At 37.7% G+C, this 23,354-nt stretch overlaps 1 protein-coding gene across 5 annotated transcripts in view; it reads left to right on the top strand.

Annotated features, from left to right (window-relative positions):
• COP1 (COP1 E3 ubiquitin ligase) overlaps positions 1–21,279 on the top strand; it is a 267,664-nt gene extending 246,385 nt beyond the window's left edge. For all 5 annotated transcript variants that reach the window (XM_059937005.1, XM_059937022.1, XM_059937032.1 and 2 more), the window contains 2 exons: positions 18,716–18,760; positions 20,936–21,279. In XM_059937005.1, the coding sequence (XP_059792988.1) occupies positions 18,716–18,760; positions 20,936–20,953 (63 nt within the window). In that variant the 3' untranslated portion in view covers positions 20,954–21,279. The remainder of the gene's footprint in view (positions 1–18,715; positions 18,761–20,935) is intronic.
• The last annotated feature ends 2,075 nt before the right edge of the window (positions 21,280–23,354 follow it).

Here is a 23,354-nt window from a genome sequence, read left to right as displayed (position 1 = left end):
CTACTTATTCTTTGAACTATTGACAGAAGAGTGTTGAAATCTGCAAACACAAGGGTGGAGTTATCTGTTCCAATTCAGTTCTGTCAGTTTTTGCTTTCTGTATCTTGAAGCTCTGTTTTACATATATACGCATTTAGGATTTTTTTAAAAATTGACCCTTATTTAATTATAAAATATTACTCTTATTCCTGGTTATGTTCCTTGTCCTGAAGTCTACTTTTTCTTTTTTCTTTTTTTTTTTTTTTGGGTGCACCACACAGCTCGTGGGATCTTAGTTCCGTGACCAGGGATTGAAGCTGGGCCACAGCAGTGAAAGCTCCAAGTCCTAACCACTGGACTGCCAGGGAATTCCCAGAAATCTACTTTTTCTTTTTCATTTTCTTTTTTTTTTTTTAATTTATCAAGTATTAGTTCATTTATTTATTATTTTTTAAAATTTTTATTGGGGTATAATTGCTTTACAATGGTGTGTTAGTTTCTGCTGTATAACAAAGTGAATCAGCTATACATATACATATATCCCCATATCTCCCCCCTCTTGTGTCTCCCTCCCATCCTCCCTATCCCACCCTTCTAGGTGGTCACAAAGCACCGAGCTGATCTCCCTGTGCTATGCAGCTACTTCCCACTAGCTACCTTTACATTTGGTAGTGTATATATGTCCATGCCACTCTCTCACTTCGTCCCAGCTTACCCTTCCCCCTCCCCATGTCCTCAAGTCCATTCTCTATGTCTGCATCTTTATTCCTGTCCTGCCCCTAGGTTCTCTAGAACCATTTTTTTCTTTTTTTAGAGTCCATATATATGTGTTAGCATATGGTATTTGTTTTTCTCTTTCTGACTTACTTCACTCTGTATGACAGACTCTAGGTCCATCCACCTCACTACAAATAACTCAATTTCGTTTCTTTTTATGGCTGAATAATATTCCATTGTATGTATGTGCCACATCTTCTTAATCCATTCATCTGTCCATGGACACTTAGGTTGCTTCCATATCCTGGCTATTGTAAATAGAGCTTCAGTGAACATTGTGGTACATGACTCTTTTTGAACTATGGTTTTCTCAGGGTATATGCCCAGTAGTGGGATTGCTGGGTCATATGGTAGTTCTATTTTTAGTTTTTTAAGGAACCTCCATACTGTTGTCCATAGTGGCTGTATCAATTTACATTCCCACCAACAGTGCCAGAGGGTTCCCTTTTCTCCACACCCTCTCCAGCATTTATCGTTTGTAGATTTTTTGATGATGGCCCTTATGACTGGTGTGAGGTGATACCTCATTGTAGTTTTGATTTGCATTTCTCTAATGATTAGCGATGTTGAGCATCCTTTCATGTGTTTGTTGGCAGTCTGTATATCTTCTTTGGAGAAATGTCTATTTAGGTCAGAAGTCTACTTTTTCAGATAGTAGTAGACCCATCACAGCTTTCTTATGATTAATGTTTGCATGGTGTATCTTCTCATTTTAAAAATCTTTTTTTTTAATTTAAAGTGTGTTTCTTACAGATAGCGTAGAGTTGCTCTTGCTCTTTTATCAAGTCTTATCATCTCTGCCTTTTAATTGTAGTATTTAGACCATCTACATTTACTTGTTGGGTATTTGTCTGCCATCTTGCTATTTGTTGTCTATTTGTCCTATCTGTTCTTTGTCCCCGTATTCCTCATTTTCTTTTTTTTAATTAAGTATTTATAATTCATTTTATCTCCTTTAATAGCTTATTAGCTATACTGTTTCTTTTACTTTTCTAGTGGTTTCTCTAAGGTTTATAATATTCATGTTTAACTTATCACAGTCTGTCATCAGATTATACCACTTTATATTACGGAAGAACCTTCCAATATACATCTATTTTCCCCTTCTATCCTGTGTACTTTTGCTGTCCTATATGTTACTTCTGTTTATTATAACATAACATAATGCATTGTTATTATTTATGCTTTAAACAGGCAATTATCTGTTAAGAAAATTAAAAGACAAATAAGCAAACATCTTTTATATTTACGCACATATTGATCATTTCCAGCACTCTTCATCATTTTGTTTAAATCTGAGTTTTCATGTGTTATAAGAACTTCCTTTAACAGTTCTTACAGTGCATATCTGCTGCTATCTCAGCTTTAGTTTGTCTCAAAATATCTTTATTTTTAAATAATATTTCTAGGTTGACAGGTTTTTTCTTTCATCATCTTAAAAAGATATATTGTATTGGCTAGCATTGCTTCTGCTGACAAATTGGTGATCTTGTTCCTCTATATGTAACTGTGGACCTAAAACAGATTGCCAGTTATTTCTGTAGCAAAAATGGGTTTATTCAGGATCATCAAAGAATTGCAATTCAGAGTTTGCAACTATGGTGAGTCACGTGCAAGTCCCCAACAAAATGGAGAGGAGAACTCTTTATAGAGGGGAAAAGGAAGTTGTGAGGGCTATAGTAAACAAAGAGTCCTTGTCCTTTTATTGGCTGAGTTGTGACTGTCTCTCATTGGCTGAACTGTTGGCAGGCAACAAGAAAGAGTCTTTCTTCTTCCTCTTGGGCTCTGCTCTCGTCATAGGGTGTGAGAGCTGCCCCTTCTGGTCTTCCAACTCTATTTTAATTGAGGTTTCTATTTAAGTCTTTTACATTTCCCCCTTTTGATCAAGATCTTTCTGTGAAAGCATTGCTGAACATGAATCAGGTTTTCCAGTTTCAGAAGTTTTTTCCCCTCGATGCCAGGAAAGACTTTTCCTGGTTGTAGTGTCTCACATCAGAGGGAAAGTGCAGAGATTGGGAATCTATTGAGGTCACATTTCAGTAACAAGGAGAGATAGGAGGGAGACCTCTTACGCACTTTTTATGTAAAGACTATATGGTGACCAGTCCCTCCCATCAGGAAACCTGCAAAAGCCCCTTACATAGCCTCATCCACCAGAGGACAGACAGCAGAAGCAAGAAGAACTAGAGTCCTGCAGCCTGTGGAACAAAAACCACATTCACAGAAAGATAGACAAGATGAAAAGGCAGAGGGCTATGTACCAGATGAAGGAACAAGATAAAACCCCAGAAAAACAACTAAATGAAGTGGAGATAGGCCACCTTCCAGAAAAAGAATTCAGAATAATGATAGTGAAGATGATCCAGGACCTCGGAAAGAGAATGGAGGCAAAGATTGAGAAGATGCAAGAAATGATTAACAAAGACCTAGAAGAATTAAAGAACAAACAAACAGAGATGACCAATACAGTAACTGAAATGAAAACTACAGTAGAAGGAATCAATAGCAGAATAACTGAGGCAGAAGAACGGATAAGTGACCTGGAAGACAGAATGGTGGAATTCACTGCTGCGGAACAGACTAAAGAAAAAAGAATGAAAAGAAATGAAGACAGCCTAAGAGACCTCTGGGACAACATTAAACGCAACAACATTCGAATTATAGGGGTCCCAGAAGGAGAAGAGAGAGAGAAAGGACCCGAGAAAATATTTGAAGAGATTATAGTCGAAAACTTCCCAAATATGGGAAAGGAAATAGCCACCCAAGTCCAGGAAGCGCAGTGAGTGCCATACAGGATAAACCCAAGGAGAAACACGCCGAGACACATAGTAATCAAATTGGCAAAAATTAAAGACAAAGAAAAATTGTTGAAAGCAGCAAGGGAAAAACGACAAATAACATACAAGGGAACTCCCGTAAGGTTAACAGCTGATTTCTCAGCAGAAACTCTACAAGCCAGAAAGGAGTGGCATGATATACTTAAAGTGATGAAAGGGAAGAACCTACATCCAAGATTACTCTACCTGGCAAGGATCTCATTCAGATTCGATGGAGAAATCAAAAGCTTTAAAGACAAGCAAAAGCTAAGAGAATTCACCATCACCAAACCAGCTCTACAACAAATGCTAAAGGAACTTCTCTAAGTGGGAAACACAAGAGAAGAAAAGGACCTACAAAAACAAACCCAAAACAATTAAGAAAATGGTCATAGGAACATACATATCGATAATTACCTTAAACGTGAATGGATTAAATGCTCCAACAAAAAGACAAAGGCTTGCTGAATGGATACAAAAACAAGACCCATATATATGCTGTCTACAAGCGACCCACTTCAGACCTAGGGACACATACAGGCTGAATGTGAGGGGATGGAAAAAGATATTCCATGCACATGGAAATCAAAAGAAAGCTGGGGTAGCAATACTCATATCACATAAAATAGACTTTAAAAAAAAGAATGTTACAAGACACAAGGAAGGACACTACATAATGATCAAGGAATCAATCCAAGAAAAAGATATAACAATTATAAATATATATGCACCCAACATAGGAGCACCACAATACATAAGGCAACTGCTAACAGCTGTAAAATAGGAGATCGACAGTAAAACAATAATAGTGGGGGACTTTAACACCCCGCTTACACCAATGGACAGATCATCCAAAATGAAAATAAATAAGGAAACAGAAGGTTTAAATGACACAATAGACCAGTTAGATTTAATTGATATTTATAGGACATTCCATCCAAAAGCAGCAGATTACACTTTCTTCTCAAGTGCGCATGGAACATTCTTCAGGATAGATCACATCCTGGGTCATAAATCAAGCCTCAGTAAATTTAAGAACATTGAAATCATATCAACCATCTTGTCTGGCCACAGCTCTATGAGATTAGAAATCAATTACAAGGGAAAAAACGTAAAAAACACAAACACATGGAGGCTAAACACTACGTTACTAAAATACCAAGAGATCACTGAAGAAATCAAAGAGGAAATCAGAAAATACCTAGAGACAGATGACAATGAAAACACGATGATCCAAAACCTATGGGATGTAGCAAAAGCAGTTCTAAGATGGAAGTTTATAGCTATACAAGCCTACCTCAAGAAACAAGAAAAATCTCAAATAAATAACCTTTCACCTAAAGAAACTAGAGAAAGAAGAACAAACAAAACCCAAAGTTAGTAGAAGGAAGGAAACCATAAAGATGAGAGCAGAAATAAATGAAATAGAAACAAAGAAAACACGAGCAAAGATCAATAACCCTAAAAGCTGGTACTTTGAGAAGATAAACAAAATTGATAAACCATTAGCCAGACTCATCAAGAAAAAGAGGGAGAGGACTCAAATCCATAAATTAGCAATGAAAAAGGAGAAGTTACAACAGACACCGCAGAAATACAAAGCATCCTAAGAGACTACTACAAGCAACTCTATGCCAATAAAATGGACAACCTGGAAGAAATGGACAAATTTTTAGAAAGGTATAACCTTCCAAGACTGTACCAGGAAGAAATAGAAAATATGAACAGACCAATCACAAGTAGTGAAATTGAAACTGTGATTAAAAACCTTCCAACAAACAAAAGCCCAGGACCAGATGGCTTCACAGGTGAATTCTATGAAACATTTAGAGAAGAGCTAAAACCATCCTTCTCAAACTCTTCCAAAAAATTGCAGAGGAAGGAACACTCCCAAACTCATTCTATGAGGCCACCATCACCCTGATACCAAAACCAGACAAAGATACTACAAACAAAGAAAATTACCGACCAATATCACTGATGAATATAGATGCAAAAATCCTCAACAAAATACTAGCAAACAGAATCCAACAATGCATTAAAAGGATCATACACCATGATCAAGTGGGATTTATCAAAGGGATGCAAGGATTCTTCAATATATGCAAATCAATCAATGTGATACACCATGTTAACAAATTGAAGAATAAAAACCATATGATCATCTCAGTAGATGCAGAAAAAGCTTTTGACAAAATTCAATACCCATTTATGATAAAAACTCTCCAGAAAGTGGGCATAGAGGGAACCTACCTCAATATAATAAAGGCCATATACGACAAACCCACAACAAACATCATTCTCAATGGTGAAAAACTGAAAACATTTCCTCTAAGATCAGGAACAAGACAAGGATGTCCAGTCTCACCGCTATTATTCAACATAGTTTTGGAAGTCCTAGCCACAGCAATCAGAGAAGAAAAAGAAATAAAAAGAATACAGATTGGAAAAGAAGAAGTAAAACTGTCACTGTTTGCAGATGACATGATACTATATATAGAGAATCCTAAAGATGCCACCAGAAAGCTAGTAGAGCTAATCAATGAATTTGGTAAAGTTACAGGATACAAAATTAATGCACAGAAATCTCTTGCACTCCTATACACTGATGATGAAATATCTGAAAGAGAAATTAAGGAAACACTCCCATTTTCCATTGCAACAAAAAGAATAAAATACCTAGGAATAAATCTACCTAGGGAGACAAAAGACCTGTATGCAGAAAACTATAAGACACTGATGAAAGAGATTAAAGATGATACCAACAGATGGAGAGAAATACCATGTTCTTGGATTGGAAGAATCAATATTGTGAAAATGACTATACTACCCAAAGCAATCTACAGATTCAATGCAATCCCTATCAAATTACCAATGGCATTTTTTACAGAGCTAGAACAAATCATCTTAAAATTTGTATGGAGACACAAAAGACCCCGAATAGCCAAAGCAGTCTTGAGGGAAAAAAACGGAGCTGGAGGAATCAGACTCCCTGACTTCAGACTATACTACAAAGCTACAGTAATCAAGACAATATGGTACTGGCACAAAAACAGAAACATAGATCAATGGAACAAGATAGAAAGCCCAGAGATAAACCCATGCACCTATGGTCAACTAATCTATGACAAACGAGGCAAGGATATACAATGGAGAAAAGACATCTTCTTCAATAAGTGGTGCTGGGAAAACTGGACAGCTACATGAAAAAGAATGAAATTAGAACACTCCCTAACACCATACACAAAAAGAAACTCAAAATGGATTAGAGACCTAAATGTAAGACCGGACACTATAAAGCTCCTAGAGGAAAACATAGGAAGAACACTCTTTGACATAATTCACAGCAAGATCTTTTTTGATCCACCTCCTAGAGTAATGGAAATAAAACCAAAAATAAATGGGACCTAATGAAACTTCAAAGCCTTTGCACAGCAAAGGAAACCATAAACAAGACGAAAAGACAACCCTCAGAATGGGAGAAAATATTTGCAAACAAATCCACGGACAAAGGATTAATCTCCAAAATATATAAACAGCTCATGCAGCTTGATATTAAAAAAACAAACAACCCAATCCAAAAATGGGCAGAAGACCTAAATAGACATTTCTCCAAAGAAGACATATAGATGGCCAAGAAGCATATAAAAAGCTGCTCAACATCACGAATTATTAGAGAAATGCAAATCAAAACTACAGTGAGGTATCACCTCACACCAGTTAGAATGGGCTTCATCAGAAAATCTACAAACAACAAGTGCTGGAGAGGGTGTGGAGAAAAGGGAACCCTCTTTCACTGTTGGTGGGAATGTAAACTGATACAGCCACTATGGAGAACTGTATGGACGTTCCTTAAGGAACTAAAAATAGAATTACCATATGATCCAGCAATCCCACTACTGGGCATATACCCAGAGAAAACCATAATTTAAAAAGACACATGCACCCCAATGTTCATTGCAACACTATTTACAATAGCCAGGTCATTGAAGCAACCGAACTGTTCATCGACAGATGAATGGATAAAGAAGAAGTGGTACATATATACAATGGAATATTACTCAGCCATAAAAAGGAACGAAATTGCATCATTTGAGACGTGGATGGATCTAGAGACTGTCATACAGAGTGAAGTAAGTCAGAAAGAGAAAAACAAATATCTTGTATTAACGCATGCATGTGGAACCTAGAAAAATGGTACAGATGAACCGGTTTTCAGGGCAGAAATTGAGACACAGATGTAGAGAACAAACGTATGGACCCCAAGGGGAGAAATCTGTGGGGAGGTGGGGGTGGTGGTGTGATGAATTGCACGATTGGGATTGACATGTATACACTGATATGTATAAAATTGATGACTAATAAGAACCTGCTGTATAAAAAAAAAATTGTGATCAAATGTATTCTATTGGAAAGAAGCAAAAATAGACCATATTTACTCTCTAAATTATATAATAATTTAATGGAAAAAAAAAGACCATATGCTATCAAGATCATAGACATTGAGATCATCTGAAGTGTTATGTCATCATCAAAGGTTGTTTAGACAAATTTCCAACAGGCATGGTCCAGATATCTTGGGAAAGCTGTTTCATCAGATATCATCTGCTTCAATTCTGGGAAGTCTTTACTTTCAGGTCACCAGATGATATACAGGTCCAATTAGGGTTTGGTACTTTTTTTTTTTTTGGTGTGTCATGTGAATCAAGAGTCTATTCCCTGGAGTTTGGAAGCACAAGGGTTGTTTAGCAGTACCTGATAGGGGACTTTCCAGCAAGGTTGAAGAGAGTCTTTCTGGGAGGTATCTTTTCCAATAGATGAAATCTCTATGTTGCAAAGTGTGAATGCTTAAGGTCTTCATCTTCTGGGAGTACATTGTGAAAAGATTGTTGTACTAAAACATGGTTACTTTTAATAGAAACAGTTGAGTATCTTTCCATTTATCAGTTTTGGGTAAAGAAGCAGGAGCCAAGGGCATTGAGCATCCTATGACTATCTCAAAGGGTGAGAGTTTTTGAGTTCCAAAAGGGGGTGGATCTAAGATTTAGGAAGACCAATGGCAGTGCTTTTGGCTAAGGAATTTGGAGGGCCTTTATGAATTTTTCCAGTTTAGTCTTAGTAATGCCATTAGTGCATTCGACTAAACCAGAGGATTAACAGTGGTAAGTGTAGTGAAAGTGTTGTCAATCCAGCCAAACAGTGCAGACTTGTTGAAATACCTAACCAGTGTAATGGGTTCCTTGATCATTATGAAGTTCAAGAGGAGTTCCCAGGTAGGGATAATCTTTTCCAAGAGCACTTTAGCCACAAAAGAGGCAGTAGCCTGTCTGTAAGAAAAGGCTTCCGTCCAGTGTGAAAACATACAGACCATGACTGAAATATATTTATTTCCACAAGACAAAGAAAGTTGTATGAAATCCACTTGCCAGACCTTGAATGGTCCATTAGGTAGTCTGGAATGTGTGGGAGCAGAATGAACAGGCTACCCTGTGTTGTATTTTAGACAAGTGGAACAAGTGAAGTAGGCACTTTATGAGGCCTTTTTAATGTTTTCCCCACCAATATTGATTCATGAATGCTATTATTTTATCAATAAACCAATAGTTTAATGCATGTACAGTGGTTTGGAGTGGGAATTTTAGAGTCTCCAATAGGACTGGATTGTTACCTGGTCCAAACCAGAGGTTTCTCTTTTTATTAAACTAATAACTGTTTAATTTCCAATCTTATTTTTCCTTCTCTGAGGTCAATTGTTGGACTTCTCTAGCCAATTTTTCTAAGTTATCATTTGGAGAAATGTCCCTTTGGACCATGACAGGGGTTTCACTGCTCTTGGTTCCTTTAAAGACAGCATACCTCATTAAAGGGGATCCCACGATGATTTTTTTGGTGGCCATAATGGCTATAAGGCAAAGAAGTTATCCCCATGCCACAGGGTCCAGTTGCTGCCTATAATACCCTCTGGGTTGATGGTGGTCCCTGTGTTATGGAGTGAGTACCCCAGGGACATTTCCTTTTTTTTTTTTTTTAATTATTTTATTTATTTATTTTTGGCTGCGTTGGGTCTTCATGGCTGCACGCGGGCTTTCTCTAGTTGCAGCGAGCGGGGGCTGCTCTTCGTTGCGGTGCACGGGCTTCTCATTGCGGTGGCTTCTCTTGCTGTGGAGCACGGGCTCTAGGTGCACAGGCTTCAGTAGTTGTGGCACTCGGGCTCAGTAGTTGTGGCTCGGAGGCTCTAGAGCGCAGGCTCAGTAGTTGTGGCACACAGGCTTCGTTGCTCCGTGGCATGTGGGAATCTTCCTGGACCAGGGCTCGAACACATGTCCCCTGCGTTGGCAGGTGGATTCTTAACCACTGTGCCACCAGGGAAGCCCCATTTCCTTCCTTTTCACAAACAAAAAGGAAAAAGAGAATCTGGTAATTGGGATGCCCAAGGGTAGGTAGGTTCATCAAACTCTCCTTTAAGGCCTTTAAAGGCTATGTCATCCGGTTTTTCCCATAAAGTTGGTTCAGGGTTGTTGCTGTTGTCAAGTAAAACATATAGAGGTTTGGCCATAAGAGAGAAATTTGAAATCCAGCTTTGGCAGTAACCAACTAGACTGAGTTTGGGGTTTTGATAAACTTAGGACACCATGAAACCTTCTGGATCTAGGTGTAGCCCTTGTTCTAATATTAGATACCCTAAATATTGAGTCATCATCTGGGCAAGCGGCAATTTTTCCTTGGCAGCCTTATGTCCCTTTAATGCTAAAAGCTTTTGCAAGTGGATGCTATCTTGTGAGGAGGCTTGAGAAGGAGAGTAAAGAAGCAAATCATCCATATATTGCAACAAAGTAGAACCTCTAGGGAACTTTGTATCATGCAGATCAGCCTTCAGGATTTGTGAGAAGTAAGGACATTCAGTAAAACCTTGAGCAAGCATTACTGCCCAGGTGAGTTGTTTTTCTTCCCAAGTAAAGGCAAAATGGTATCGGCTAGCTTCAACTGGAATACTAAAGAATGCATTATATAAATCTGTTACAGTAAAGAATTTGCTTCCAGTGGGAATAGATGTTAGTAACATATGAGAGTTCGGAACAACAGAGCATGGAGGGATAACAACATTGTTTATCACTCAAAAGTCCTAGACAAAACCCCACCCTCTGCCCTTAGGTTTTCTCACCAGTAAAATGGGAGTATTACAGAAACTAGTACAAGGGATAATGAGACCTTGAGCCTTGTAATCTATCAGGGATTTTATGCCTTGAAGAGCTGCTTTATTACTTAAAAGATATCGGTTAATTTGGAGAAGAGGTTTTGAGGAATCTGTTTGAACCTTGATGGGAGGTGCACTGTGAATTTTGCCAATATTAGTTAGAGATTTTGCCCATAAGGAGGGTGGTAGCTGATTCAGTAGTGACAGATGATCAGTGTTTCCAGGGTCAGCTCTAGTACCATCAGAAATGGAACAAATAAAAGATGTCAGAGTCATTTGTTTTTTGGGGTTTTTTTAATAAATAAATAAATTTATTTATTTATTTATTTATGGCTGTTTTGGGTCTTTGTTGCTGCGCACGGGCTTTCTCTAGTTGCGGCAAGCAGGAGCTACTATTCCTTGTGGTGTGCAGGCTTCTCATTGCAGTGGCTTCTCTTGTTGCGGAGCACCGGCTCTAGGCACACGGGCTTCAGTAATTGTGGCTCACAGGCTCTAGAGCGCAGGCTTAGTAGTTGTGGCACACGGGCTCAGTAGTTGTGGCTCGCGGGCTCTAGAGCACGGGCTCAGTAGTTGTGGCTCGCGGGCTCTAGAGCACAGACTCAGTAGTTGTGGCACATGGGCTTAGTTGCTCCGCAGCATGCGGGATCTTCCCGGAGCAGGGCTCAAACCTGTGTCGCCTGCATTGGCAGGTGGATTCTTAACCACTCTGCCACCAGGGAAGTCCCTCATTTGGTTTTTATAAAAGTAAATTTAGGTATTTCAAAAGTTCCCTATAATGGCCACTGATGTTCTAAATTGTCTTTGGTTAGGTTGGTCCATTTAGTTAGAAATGTGAATGAAGAAGGACCTTGGTTTTTAAATATAAAATTGACCAGAGTCCCCTAAGGGCGGGGGACACCCTTAAAATATTTAGGTAACTGGGATCCAAGTTTTTCTCTAGAATAAAAGAATAATTTTCAAACAGCCTAAACAGCTCAAATAGCCCAAACAGCCTGCAGACGTAATATCAGCCAGTCCTAAGGGAGCAGTCTGGTATAGAAGGAGCCACGCTGAAGACTGCACAGCTCTAATGAAACAGCCTAATTCTGAAGGAGGCAGGCTGAAAGCTTAATAGCACAGTTCCACTAGAGCAGCCCAGTCCTGAAGGAGTCAGGCCAAAGGCTTAACTGGCACAGTTCCAGTGAAACACCCCTGTTCCAAAAGGAACAGGCTGAAGGCTCACAGTTTCAGTCAGGACAGCATGATTTCAATAATCAGCCCAAAGTGCCAAATGAGTACTTACCTACAGAACAGGGACTTAACCAGAAAGGACAAAGCCTTACAATATATCCTGAATAAAATCTTGTGAGCTTCAAAACCACAAAGAGGGTGCAAGCTTAAATCCAAGAGAAAGACTTACCCTCAAACCCCAAGGTCTGCAAGAAAAGCAGTTAGTGACAATGGGTTCAGTGTGGGTACTGCACCTATTTGCTCACCAGCCTTGGAGTTGTTGGGGGGTCTTGTCTGGATCCCCATATGGGCCACTGAAATGTTGACCTGAAACAAATAGACCGTCAGTTATTTCTCCAGCAAAAGTGGGTTTATACAGGATCACAGAATTGCAATTCAGGGTCTACAATCATGGCAAGGCACATGCAAGTTCCCAGCAAAAATGGAGAAGAGAACTCTTTTATAGAAGGGTAGAGGAAGTTGGGGGAGCTATAGTAAACAAAGAGTCCATGACTTTTTCTTAGCTGAGTTGTGATGGTCTCTCATTGGCTGAGCTCTTGCCAGGCAAGAAGAGGGAGTCTTTCTTTTTCCTGCTGGGCTCTGCTATAATCATTGTAGGATGTGGGAGCTCCCCCTTCTTATCTCCCTACATAATGTGTCCTTTTTTTCTCTGGTAGTTTTCAAGATTTTCTCTTTTTCACTCATTTGTAGTAGTTTATGATGTGATGTCTTAACGTGGTGCTGTGCTTTTTTCCCACTGGAATATTGAGCTTCTTAGATTGTGGGTTTACAGTTTTCAAATTTGGAAAATTTTTAGTCTTATATCTTCATATACCTTTTCTGCCCCTTCTCCTTTGTTTGGGTTTCCAATTACACATTTACTAGATTGTATATTGTCCTACTGTTCACTCAAATACTAATCTTTTTTTCTTTCTTTCTTCCCAGCCTTTTCTCCCTCTGCTTCAGTTGGGATTTTTTTTTTTTTCTGTGTTGTCACATTTATTGGTGTTTTATTCTTCACTGTTTTAACTATTGTTATGCCCATCCAATTGATTTTTCATTTCAGATACTGTACTTTTCAGGTGGAGAAATTCCACCTGAAATACTTCTGTCTTCCATTTCTCTTCTCATTAAGTTCATTGTTTCCTTTTAAATATTTGAATATAATTATACTTGCTTTAAAAGTCCTCATTTGCTACTTTTATAGTCTTTGTCATTTCTAGATCTGTTTCTGTTCATTGAATTTTTCCTCATTATAGGTCATGCTTGTTGCCTCTTGAATGCTACACATTGTGAATGCTTTATTGTTGAATGTCTAGATTTTGTTGAAATTTTTTAAGAGTATTGAAGTTTGTTTTGACAGAAAGTTAAGTTTTTGGAGATAAACTTGATTCTTTTGACACTTGTTTTTAAACTTTATTAGGATGACTCTAAAGTAGCAGTTAGCAAAACTTTTTCTTAAAGGACTAATATTTTAGTCCTTGCAATTAAATATTGCAAATATTTTACACTTTGCAGGCTATATGGTCTTTGTTGCAGTTCCTCAGTTCTGCTACTGTAGTGCAAGAGCAGCTATAGACAATATATACCCTCAGTCCTTGGTATGCACAGGAATTGGTTTAAGGACCCCTGACAGATACCAAAATCTGTGGATGCTCAAGTCTTTTATATAAAATGGCATAGTATCTACATATAATCTAGCACATCCTCCTGTATACTTTAAGTCATCTCTAAATTATTTATAATACCTAATACAATGTAAATGCTATGTAAATAGTTGTAAATGAAATGTAAATAGTTGCCAGGAAATAGCAAATTCAAGTCTTGCATTTTGGAACTGTCTAGATTTTTTTTTTCCAAATATTTTTGATCCACTGTTGGCTAAATCTGCAGATGTGGAACCAGAGGGCCAACTGTAAACTAATGACCATGGCTGGGTTCTACTAAAACTGAAATACAAAATACAGGCAGTGGGCTGGATTTGGTCCACAGGATCAGTTTGCTGATCCCTGGTCTAGAGAAACATTTGCCTTAAGGCTAGTTTAGCCCTACTGATAAGGCATGACCCTTCTGGGGACTCTGATAAATGCCCTGAATGTTCATTGAGGGTACTGAATGTTCTCTTCACTCTGGTTGGTCAGAACTCAAACATCTCCTAACCCTGTGTGAACTCTGGCATTTGATAATGTAGATTCTCAGTAGTTGTACTTTCCCTGTTCATTGTTATTTGTCTGGCTTTGTGTAGTTTCACCCTATGAACACACAGTTGTTTATTCTGATGTACAATCAAGGGGACCCCAGTACAGATTCCTGGAACTCTACTTTTAAGTAGCTTTCTCTTCTGTGGTACTTTGCCCTACAAATTCCAGCTGCCCTACAGATACTCTGTGCTTACACCTCTGTCTCCTCAACTTAGTCTGCTGTGGTCTGCTCAGATTCCTCTGGGCTCTATTTGGATTCCCCCTCCCTTGCTGTGTGTTCCAGAAGTTGCCTCCAGGCAGAAAGCCAGGGTGATGAGAGGACTGACCTTTTCTGTTCCTCCTCTTGCAGTGATCACAGTCCAGTGCTGCCTGTTGTCCAGCGCTGTCTCATGTATTTTGTTCAGTTTTCTAGTTGCTTAAAGTAGGAGAGCAAATCCATTCCATTTATTCTATCACAGCCAGAAATAGAAGCTTTTTAAATTACATATTCATATATCTAGTGAAATTGCTTCACATTTAAAATCAATTATCTATCTCTAGGAATAAATCCTCCAATTGCAAACTAAGTGAGTAATTGTTAATTCTCAACTTGCTCAGGATTTTAATGTAGTAGCTATAATGACACTTTTTTTTTTAATTTAATTAATTAATTTATTTATTTTTGGCTGTGTTGGGTCTTCGTTTCTGTGCGAGGGCTTTCTCTAGTTCTGGCGAGCGGGGACCACTCTTCATCGCGGCGCGCAGGCCTCTCACTATCGCGGCCCCTCCCGTTGCGGGGCACAGGCTCCAGACGCGCAGGCTCAGTAGTTGTGGCTCACGGGCCTAGTAGCTCCGCGGCATGTGGGATCTTCCCAGACCAGAGCTCGAACCCGTGTCCCCTGCATTGGCAGGCAGATTCTCAACCACTGCGCCACCAGGGAAGCCCTATAATGACACTTTTATAGGCAAGCTGGCAAAGAGGAAACTGTTCCAGTGGATGCTAGTTTTGTTTTAGTATAAGTTAACATATATCTCTGGCTTTATAAGCAAGTTGGTATATGTTTATGTATGTGTCTTCTACTTCTATAAAAAACTTGCTGCTGATTTGTCTATTGTCTTTTCTTAATTTCTTTATCTTAAGAAGAAAATAGTAGTTGCATTATTATCTTAACCTTGAGGAGGGCTTTGCAGCAAAACTGCCAGTTTCCAAGAAAGAGGGAGAAAATAATGAGAATTACTGGCTAGCATTTTAATTTTATTTAGCAAGTAAAAACAACCCATTCAACCAGAACTTATATTAGGGCTCTGGCAGGGTACAGCTACAGCTAAGAATTACTAGTCATTCAAAATGCAAACAAGAATCACTCAAAACCTACAGTGATAACCTTGTACATATCACTTCTGTACCTCTATGCTAAAGTAAAATACCTGGTTTTGTTTTTCTGTTGCATGTAAAAATTCATTTATCTTAAGCTAATATCTAGCTATCTGAAAGACAGTTTAATCCTAAATCCCTTTTTAATAAGTTCATGGTCTTTGGAGGGAGGGGCATACTGAGAAGTGAAGCTCTTATTTTTCTTTCATTGTTTGTTAATTTGAATAGTTTTGAGTGTTTCTAAAATTTCCTTGGACACTCTGTCACTTATATGTTAGTCCTAAAAGACGATTCCAACTGAGCAATCACTTTCTGCGTTGGCTTATTTGTAAATGAGGTATTTATCTGTCTCCACAGGAAAAGGTGTTTAGAGTTAACTCTGGTAGCACCTAATATGGCCACCTCTTAATGCCATAATAGTCCTCAGGTTATAAAAAGACATCGTTTATTTATATTGGCTAGTCATCAGATGTCTTCCTTCTTGGGTTTAGTGTAGTAATTGTACAGACTTCAAATCCCTCTTATGTGGTGATCTAACTAGATTTTTCTAATATGTATTGAGCATACTCTTTCATACTGTATGATAATATATCACATTTTTCAAACATTCTTCCACTAAGAATTACAAATTTATGTCATTCATAATCTCTATAACTGGCAGAAGTGGATTCCCCCTTATCCTCAGGGTGAATCTTCATCTCCACCAGGTTTTTCTGCCTTCTTCTGCATTAAAAGGTGACTAGAACCAAAATGGCAGAAAGAGAGAGAGAGCTTTGGCTTATACATTTTTCATTATCCTGACATTATGTGTTCCCATAGCAGAGGGAGCAATTCTTGGTGACTGCAGCATCTAATGATGGTAGTTGCTTTCTTGGAGACAGGAGTCTTTCTTCAAACAGAAACTAGATTGATCTGTTTGTAGCTTCATTTCTGGATGGTGCTCACAGAAGAATCATTCCTGGGTTCTCTGGTGGCAGTTGTGATGTAACACAGCTTGTTTAAAGTTCTTGCTAGAAAGAAATCCACATTACACCACAGTGCCTCTTTTTGTTTTCTGAGGCAGACATAGAAATTCCACCTCTGGAGCAGCTCAGAGTGAGTTATTATATTCCCTAAGGGTACCTCAAACTCACTCCAACCACTTTCTGAACTCAGTTTACTAAAAGAGTTGTTAAATAAGGGGCATTTGGGAATATCCCTTATTCCAACCACACACACCCCCCCCAATATGGAAGTATTAATTCTATGCACATTCAGCCCCAGTAATAGCCCATAATTCCCTGAAGTGGATATTAAAACTAATTCTACTAGTGAATGTTATATTACCTGTGTTACTATTTTCAAGAATACATGTGCTGATTTAAGGGAAAAGCTCAGCTAAGAAAATATCAATGTAGGGGAGAAAAGTATTCCCTAACCCTCTTAGGGTCCTTGGCTGGGTCTGAAGATTATGCTGACAGAGACAAATTAACAGGAGAAAAGCATACAGGTTTATTTAATATGTTTTACATGACATGGGAGCCTTCATAAGGAAATGAAGACCCAAGGATATAGACCTGTGTATTTTCTGCTGTGTTTGTGAAGAGTGGGTAGTCATGTAGCAATGTGATAGGTTCGGGGGTGTGAGGTAATTGCACTCAGGAGTAGTAAGCTGCGGGAAACTTGGCAAGGCCTGTTGATTTGGATTCTTCTTAGCATTCCTTTGTCGTTGGAGATAAGGATGCTCCTTTACTCTGGTTATAGGGAGGGCACCTCCCACATGAGGGTTTTATGACCTGTTTTAGGGGAAAAGGGTGAGGGATATGGGAGGTCAGAGTGACCTTCCCGCTTCTGCCATTTTCTCAAACTCCTTTGGCTTGAAGTATTTAATATGCCACAGTGCCATATTTGGGGGTTGTGTGTTCCAAACTCCATCATCAGCAATTCCCATGCCCACCTCCAGAAGAAACATATGTCTTTATTCCTTCTTGATACAACTGACCATTGATGCTATCACCACTGACTGCATTCAAGGAATATTCTGATCCCCCAAATTTGGGGGTTAGTGGAAGAAATTATTTATTTCCTCTTCACCAGTAGCAACAAGGTGAGCATTTTTCAAAAGTGACTCTACTAGGAATCAAAGAGAAAGTTAAAAGATAGAAATGTAGAAGTTTGTAGAGCACAGATGCCTTGTATCAAAGAAACTAAGGTTTAACTCAAATTGGCTGAAATAACTTTCCCAGAATACAGATCAAGAGTTTTCTTTCCTCTCTTCATCACTTTCTGATGAAACCTGTAGGGTATTCAGACAGATCCTGTCCTTCAGTGAAGTTTGACCACTTTCTCTGTTTCTGAAAGCTATTATTTGGACTTGGTCTTCCCATCAGCCATATGGCCCCTATTGCAGTTTTGAGTCTGCTTACCTCCTTCTGGCCGCCTGCTCTTAAAAGCAAAAAGACTTGTCTACACTCCCAAGCTCAGAGCCTATTAGACTCTGTTTCCAGTGGAAGGCATGTCCTAGCTCTTCCTACTCAATGAGATTCTCTCTGGTAAACTCAATCTTGTCTATTTCTTTTTCCACCCTTTCTACCTTCCAGAGATAGTTTTTTCTTAAGGCTTAGAATATTTTAAAAAATATGTAACCACATGCATTCTATTTCAAGTAATCACCAAGGTTGTTAAAAATGCATATAGTGAGTGATAGAATAATTAAAAAGAAAGATAGCCTTTTTTCTCCCAGATGAATATTCACATTCTGTTTTATTTTGTTTTTCTAATACCAAATAGCTAGCAATAGAGATTTATGCCAGTTACTGGTGTCTTATGGGAGAAAGTGAATGAAGGGGGAGTTTTCTGTGGAAAGGATTGTGTACTTTGTTTTTCTCAAGTTATTTTTATTTCAGTCTTTGTTTCTCTTGGCTTTCCTCCTAGTGGCAATCTGTTTCTCTTTTATTTTTCTTTACATTTGAAAGTTTCCTACTCTGCTTCCAACTTAATTTTTTTATTAAAACTTAATCTTCAAAATATTGGATTTTGTATTTGTAATTCGTAGTTAAAAACGTGTTAAAGTTGGTTTTCCAGTTTAGATTGTATTGGCTTCTTAGGGTGAAGTGAAGAAAGAAGGATGAAGATTAAATTATTCTCCTGGACTGCCCTCCAGGAAATCCTTCTCTATACTCTAAAAGTTCTTGTTCTTTTCTAGGAGTCCAATGTGCTGATTGCTGCTAACAGTCAGGGTACAATTAAGGTAAGCTATTTTATACATCTCCATTTTTAGGCTGTAACAGACTATAACATGGAAATGCAGAGTTGTACTAAGCCTTAGAGAGCATGCCAAATCATGGGTCTCTGTCTACTTGGAAATGGCTTTGATTAAAGGGGAAAAGAATAGGTAGCTTGCAACTATGGGGAAGATGATAGTACTTGTTAGAGGCTATACGAGTGCTGAAGAGATTGAAAGGCGGTCAGGATGAAAAACAGACGAAGACTGTTAAGCATTCACGGTGGGGCGAGCACTGCTGAGCTTCTATCATGCCAGTGCAGCTACCCCACAGGGTGTTCAGGGAACAAGATCCAAGATACAGCAGCAGATGCTTAGACATTCACCAGGTTTTAAAATGTCTTACTCTGATTTTACTCTTCTCTTCCTCATGTTTCTCTTCCTTCTCTTCCATGACAAGGAGATTTTTCCTCAGTTGCTAGGGGAAGAAAAGGTATTCTAGTGTTCCGTTGAAAATTGATTGATCATGTGATTATGCCATTGTCGTAATCTGAAAACTTTAATGTCTCTTTGCTCACAGTCTCATTCCCAAATTCATATATAGTTTTCCACATACTTTTCTTTGTAGTTAGGAGTTCAAGGAAGTAAAAATTTTATCTAGTTATACCATTGGATATTCAGCACTTGGGCACAATACATTGGATAAATAAATCCTGAGCTAAGCAGTGAGCTTTTAAACAAAACACCATTTTGGAGGGGGTTTTTAGTACATGGGTTTGATTAGCACTTATTCTGTGGGTACCAGTTCTTTCCACATATTCTCTGCTGATACAGAAGTGTTAGGATGTATTTTTTAAATAATATGTATCTATTTTCCTGCCAATTAGCATTAATTTTGCCATGGCTTCCTTCCACTCATCCTGAGTGGAGAATGACCCAGCAACCAAGAGAGCAAATCCAAGCCTCACACATTGTCCTACAGAGCTGAAATGAGCAAACTCAAAGCAGAACTGCACTGTTAGCTGGTCAAATTAATTTACATGGTATACTTCTTTTTATGCAGCCAGTTTCTCTATTTGTAAAACTTCATTAGAGAGCCAGGGCTGTGTTCTGGAAGCCTCAAGCAAGATGGTAGAAGATCTTGGAATCTCTGTTTTAAGTGGCTCTCTATAGTCTCTCAGTTTCTCTTTACTTTATTCTCATGGCAAGGCATGTATTGAAAAAGCTGTACTGTATTCTTCAACAAGTTTGGCCTTTGAGGCAATTGGGATTGCTAATGTATCTACAGAAAGCTCAAAGCTACATACATACTTATAGGATCTCAGCGACAAATCTAAGATTTTTGTTCAACAGCATTGACCTCTTACGTAAAGTAGCGTGCTTGGAAAATGTAAAGACAAAAAGCATTATGAAAGCACAGATATAAGTCAAGCCTTAGCACGGCAGAAGATAAGTTGCTCCTTTACTTCTTTGCCACCTAGAATTACAGTCTCCATCTAACATAATCCTTTTTGACAGTGCTCATAATTGTCCGCATGTTCGATGTCCTTTCTCAGCCATTTCTTCTACTCTTTTTATAACTGATCATTGCTTCTTCTTATTTTTATTTAATTTACTTTTTATACATCTTTATTGAAGTATAATTCTTATTTTTAGCACAACTTTTTCATATGATAAGGTACTACTTTAACTCTAATAGCTAACAAAATATCTCAACATCCAGATGCTTGACTAGAAAATAAATGAAGCAATAGGAAAAGACAAGATTTTAGGTCCTGTATACCTTGATCACTATAAAATGTTTATCAGTGCAAGAAGTAAATGGATTAAAATTCTAAACAGCAATACTTAAACTTTTTCTTATGAATGTGGAAAGATACCAATATAGTATTCCAAAAATATTATATTCATGCTATGCATCAGTCAGTTCATTTATCTATATGTTTTATGTAGTTTATCTTGAAGGCTCTTTTGTTTTTGTTGACTGTGGAGATAACTAATCTGAAAGAGTTCATGCGACTATTGAATTGAAAGTAAGAATGGATTAATGTCTAATCCCTTCAAATTCTTTGATTTTAGCCAAAGCAGTTGGGAAAAGTCTACTTGATTTGGTTCTCCATTTACAATATAATAAAGACTGATTAAACTCTTCCTATATTTTAAAACTATTTTATTATACTGATTCTTTTTTCTCCCTGTTAGGTGCTAGAGTTGGTATGAAGGGTTTACTCAAGTTGAATTGTACTTGATCCGGCTGAAGTACATCTGCAGCTGACAATAAGAGAAGACAGAAACTGTCATGTGATGTCTCTCCCCAAAGTCATCATGGGTTTTGGATTTGTTTTGAGTATTTTTTTCTTTTCCTTTTTTTCCCTCCTTTATGACCTTTGGGACATTGGGAATACCCAGTGAACTCTCCACCATCCATGTAACTCTACGGACTTTGCTGCTGTTGGTGGTATGGTTATCTAATTTTTGTGATAGGGAAACAAATTCTTTTGAATAAAAATAAATAACAAAAAATAATAAAAGTTTATTGAGCCACAGCTGAGCTGGGAAACTTTTTGTCCAATGTGGCAAGAGATAATTTTATCTTTTCAAGAAGTAGCACACATGAACTATAGTATAATGTACTGATGAATAATTTTTAAGGTCCATATTTCCCCACCTCTTTGGAATTATGCATATCAACATAAAGTATATGGATTCTTTTCTGTGAATTTAATGTTTACAGTAGGTAGAAAGATTAATTACTTTATGAAGTTCTCTCTTCATTCTCTGACCAGATTTATATTATCAGCAAGTACCAGATTCCTCAGTCCCTCTGGATCTGGCCAAGGGTCTAACATTTTGACCTGTTGAGACCACATTCAAACAGAAAGGGAATATCAGTCTGTGACAGCTATCTCTGTCTTTTCCTTTGAAATGTTACCCATAAGGCCCTAAATAAGCCCTAAATGTAGACAAACCAACTTATTTTATAAAATCATGGCTATCAGATAGTCATAGGTATTAGTACCATCGTGGGGTGATCAACTTTGAGCAAAGGTCAGCAAACTTTTTCCATAAAGGGACAGATAGTAAATATTTTAGGCTTTGCAGGTCATATGGTCTCTGCCACAACTACACAACTCTGCCATTGTGGCAGAAAAGCAGCCACAGACAGATCATATATAAACAAATGGGCATAAGCTGTTTATGAAATGCGTGGAGGCCCACAGACCATGGTTTGCCAGCCTCTCACTTAGAGGAAAAGAAATTGAAGCCCTATTATCCAAATTTCCAAGCCATATAATCTCTTAGACTGTCTAGTTAATTTCACACATTGTTTTCAGTTTGTAAAAGGAAAGAACTTAAGAGTAGCAGGTCAAGCAAAAGTAATGTGAAGCTTTCTGTTTGAGCTACTTTAAGTCTGAACACTTTTTAGAAAAAGATATAAACAGAATTATATGCCACATGTATTTTATAAAAACAGGCACTTGGAAAAGCTTGGTGTGATAAGTATATGGATAATAAGGGTGATCAGAATATCCCATGTATCCCTCTATTTAAAATTATTGAAACCTACTGCAGGTTCACATTTCATTATCTGAAGCCCTTGGGCCAAATGCGTTTTGGAATTTAGAACTTTCTGACTTTTAGGAAAGTAATAGGGTACATATACTATGTATTATATAACACCCACCAACAGAGTCTAGAGCAATACTGTTTTCAAACACATTAATATTTCTGCAGCAAAATGTATGAATGTTCACGTTATATGAGATTAATAAAGACTAAAAATAGTCTTGCATTAGTTCAGGTCAGTTTTTACTGCCAAATGAGTCAGCCTCAAACTTAAGTGAAATTTTTCAGTTTTTAGAGCTTCAAGACAATTATATCTTAACTAACTTCTGGGAGATAAGACCCTGATAACTTCTGGACTCAATTCTGAGAGAAAAAGTCACTATCATTCAAAACTACTTGTCATCAACCAGAACAATGTCAGTTGGGCTTTTTTCTGAGATTAATGAATGTCCTTTTGCAAAATTATAGAAAGAATATTCACATGTAGATTCTTCACTTAAAGAACTTTACTTAGGCAGATATGTCCAGAAAGTCATCAAAATAGAAGCAGAGAGTTAATAATGCCTCTTTGAATGTGTTTAAATAGAAGCAGATTATTATGGTTTTTGTTAGGTCTGACTCTTTTTGTTTTATTTCAGGTTGTTAGCATTGTAAGGTTATGTTAATTTCCATACATTTGGAAGGTTGAAATAAGGTACCTTTAGTTATCAAAGGGACTTAATTTTTTAATAACTTATTATTTTAAGAAGGCAGTGTTGTTTTATTTAAATTTGTGTTTAACTCTTTTTCTTGTAAATAGAAACCATTTTAAAATTTGAGTTAGTCTTTGCAGGACGTCAAAATCAAACAAATATTACTGTTTCTTAGAAAAATAACATATTAGTTAACTAAAGCTTAAAGATAGTATACATTTTAACACCAAAAAAGCTTCTAACTCATGAAGAATATGGGTTTTTATATTTTAATCTAATCTTTATTTCAGTGTATTTGTAGGGGTTTCTTAGACAAAGTTGCCTTTGTTCTTAGGTACACAACTCATGCATAAGAAACATTA

The sequence above is a fragment of the Balaenoptera ricei genome, chromosome 1 (assembly GCF_028023285.1).
Source record: "Balaenoptera ricei isolate mBalRic1 chromosome 1, mBalRic1.hap2, whole genome shotgun sequence".
Taxonomy (NCBI): Eukaryota; Metazoa; Chordata; class Mammalia; order Artiodactyla; family Balaenopteridae; genus Balaenoptera; species Balaenoptera ricei.
The sequence above is the reverse complement of the archived record's forward strand: the minus strand, read 5'-3'. Positions and strand labels throughout refer to the sequence as shown.